Source organism: Apis laboriosa, unplaced genomic scaffold (genome assembly GCF_014066325.1).
Source record: "Apis laboriosa isolate Shangri-la unplaced genomic scaffold, ASM1406632v1 scaffold11071_cov126, whole genome shotgun sequence".
Lineage (NCBI taxonomy): Eukaryota > Metazoa > Arthropoda > Insecta > Hymenoptera > Apidae > Apis > Apis laboriosa.
Window position 1 is genome coordinate 1 of NW_025220818.1, and position 1,849 is coordinate 1,849.

General features: G+C 23.7%; 1 protein-coding gene across 1 annotated transcript; it reads right to left on the bottom strand.

Annotated features, from left to right (window-relative positions):
- Positions 1-6: 6 nt before the first annotated feature.
- Positions 7-1,775, bottom strand: LOC122711018 (zinc carboxypeptidase A 1-like). Its single transcript, XM_043929376.1, has 4 exons — positions 1,568-1,775; positions 788-1,306; positions 327-414; positions 7-256 (listed from the first exon to the last, which is right to left on the bottom strand). Exons 1-4 carry the CDS (start codon positions 1,709-1,711, stop codon positions 42-44), a joined length of 966 nt encoding a protein of 321 aa, XP_043785311.1. The 5' UTR covers positions 1,712-1,775; the 3' UTR covers positions 7-41.
- Between the last annotated feature and the right edge of the window lie 74 nt (positions 1,776-1,849).

Sequence of the window (1,849 nt, forward strand, 5' to 3'; positions counted from 1 at the left end):
ATTTAATCTTTTTAACATAATTAAGTAACAAATTTTATAAATTATTTACTTACTTCATCATTGTAATTTTCTAAATGATCTTTAGTATGACCATACGGAAACATTAGAAGTTGAGAATAGCTATGGAAAGCAATGTAAGCAGAAAATTTATTCGAGATAGATGAGATGAATTCAGATAAACTTTTTGTTTCTACATCAGAGAATGCAGAACTTCCAGCATAAGTTTCTGAACATGGATTGGTGCTAGCACCACCAGCTAAAATATAAGAATATGATTTCTATAAAAATTATGAAAAATTATATAAAATATTAAATTAAAAACTTACACATCCATTTATATCCCCAATTCCTATTAGGATCAGTTCCATAGCATAAAAGACCATATGGTTTACGAGTTTTTCTCCATAAACGATTCTGAAATATAATTTATTAAAATAGTAAATAAAATAATATAAAATGAATATAAATAAATTTTAAACAATATAAACATATATCAATTTTATATATAATATAATATATACTATATATACTATATATATATGTGATCTTTATAATATTTATAATATATATTTATATATATATATTTATAATAATAAAATTAATAAAGAGAAATAAATTTTATTTTTTGTTAAATTGTTATAAAGCTTTCTTTTAAAATTTAAAAATTTAATAAAATTTAATAAAATCGATAATACATTTATTGAAATTTTGACATTTTCATTTCATTACTAAAATTTCTTAAATTTTTTAATTTTTCGAATATGAAATTTAATATCAAATTATTTACCGTTGTGTGAGTATATACGTATCCATCAGGATTAAAGATAGGAAAGATGTACCAATTGTGAGATTCAGCAAGTGCTCGGATATCAGCGTTATTGCTATGTAACAGTTCATTTGTTATATAAAGAAGAGTAGCAGGAGTGATCCATTCTCTAGCATGAATTCCACCCTCTAAAAAAATTCCAGGTTTATTTGTGCCGAAATTAAGTTTCACACCTTTAATCTGACGTCCTTCATATGTTTTTCCACCAACAACCACTTCGACTTTGCCAGGATTGGCTTTGGCCAAACTATCTAAATAAGCGTAGATCTCCTCGAGAGTATGATATTGAGCGAAATTAAATACAACTAGCGGTTGAATCGGTGATATTTCACTATCAATCAAATCTTGAACATTGTTGACATAGATATCATAAGGAATATCCAATTTCATCATCATATCATAAAACTCTGGTATCTTATGAGGAGCAACCATTATATCTGCAATACCTTCTACAGTATTTGGTTCTTTCCAGAAAGAGAACTATAATTATGAAAATTTATTAATTATGTTACTATAATTTGCTTTTGAGATTATGAAAATTTGTTTTGTTGTATTTAAAGTAAATAATATTAGACATTCATTATTAAGATAAGAAATAAATTAATAACAAGAAAAATATTTCTTTTTATTATAAAATAATGGAAAGAAGAAAAACATTTTCTTTGAATATTTAATATGAGTTTTCATTTTATATAGTAAAAAATATTGATATCATGTAAAATAAATATATTATATACATACCGCGTCAGAAACATCTTCCAAATTGCGTACAATTTCAAATTGCTCTTTTGTTTGAAGTGCGATACGGAATACTTTGTAATTATCATATTTTATCTTCTCGGCTATCGCTAAGCCAACCAAACTGATGAAAATTAACTTCCACATAATGCTTTCTAAGAAAAAATTTTTAATATTGCATAAAATATTTATTTTAAATATTTAAAATGTTTATAAAATTAAAACGAACGTGAATTAAAAAATTTTTTCACGAAAAAGTTTTTAAATTTTGATCTAAATAAATAT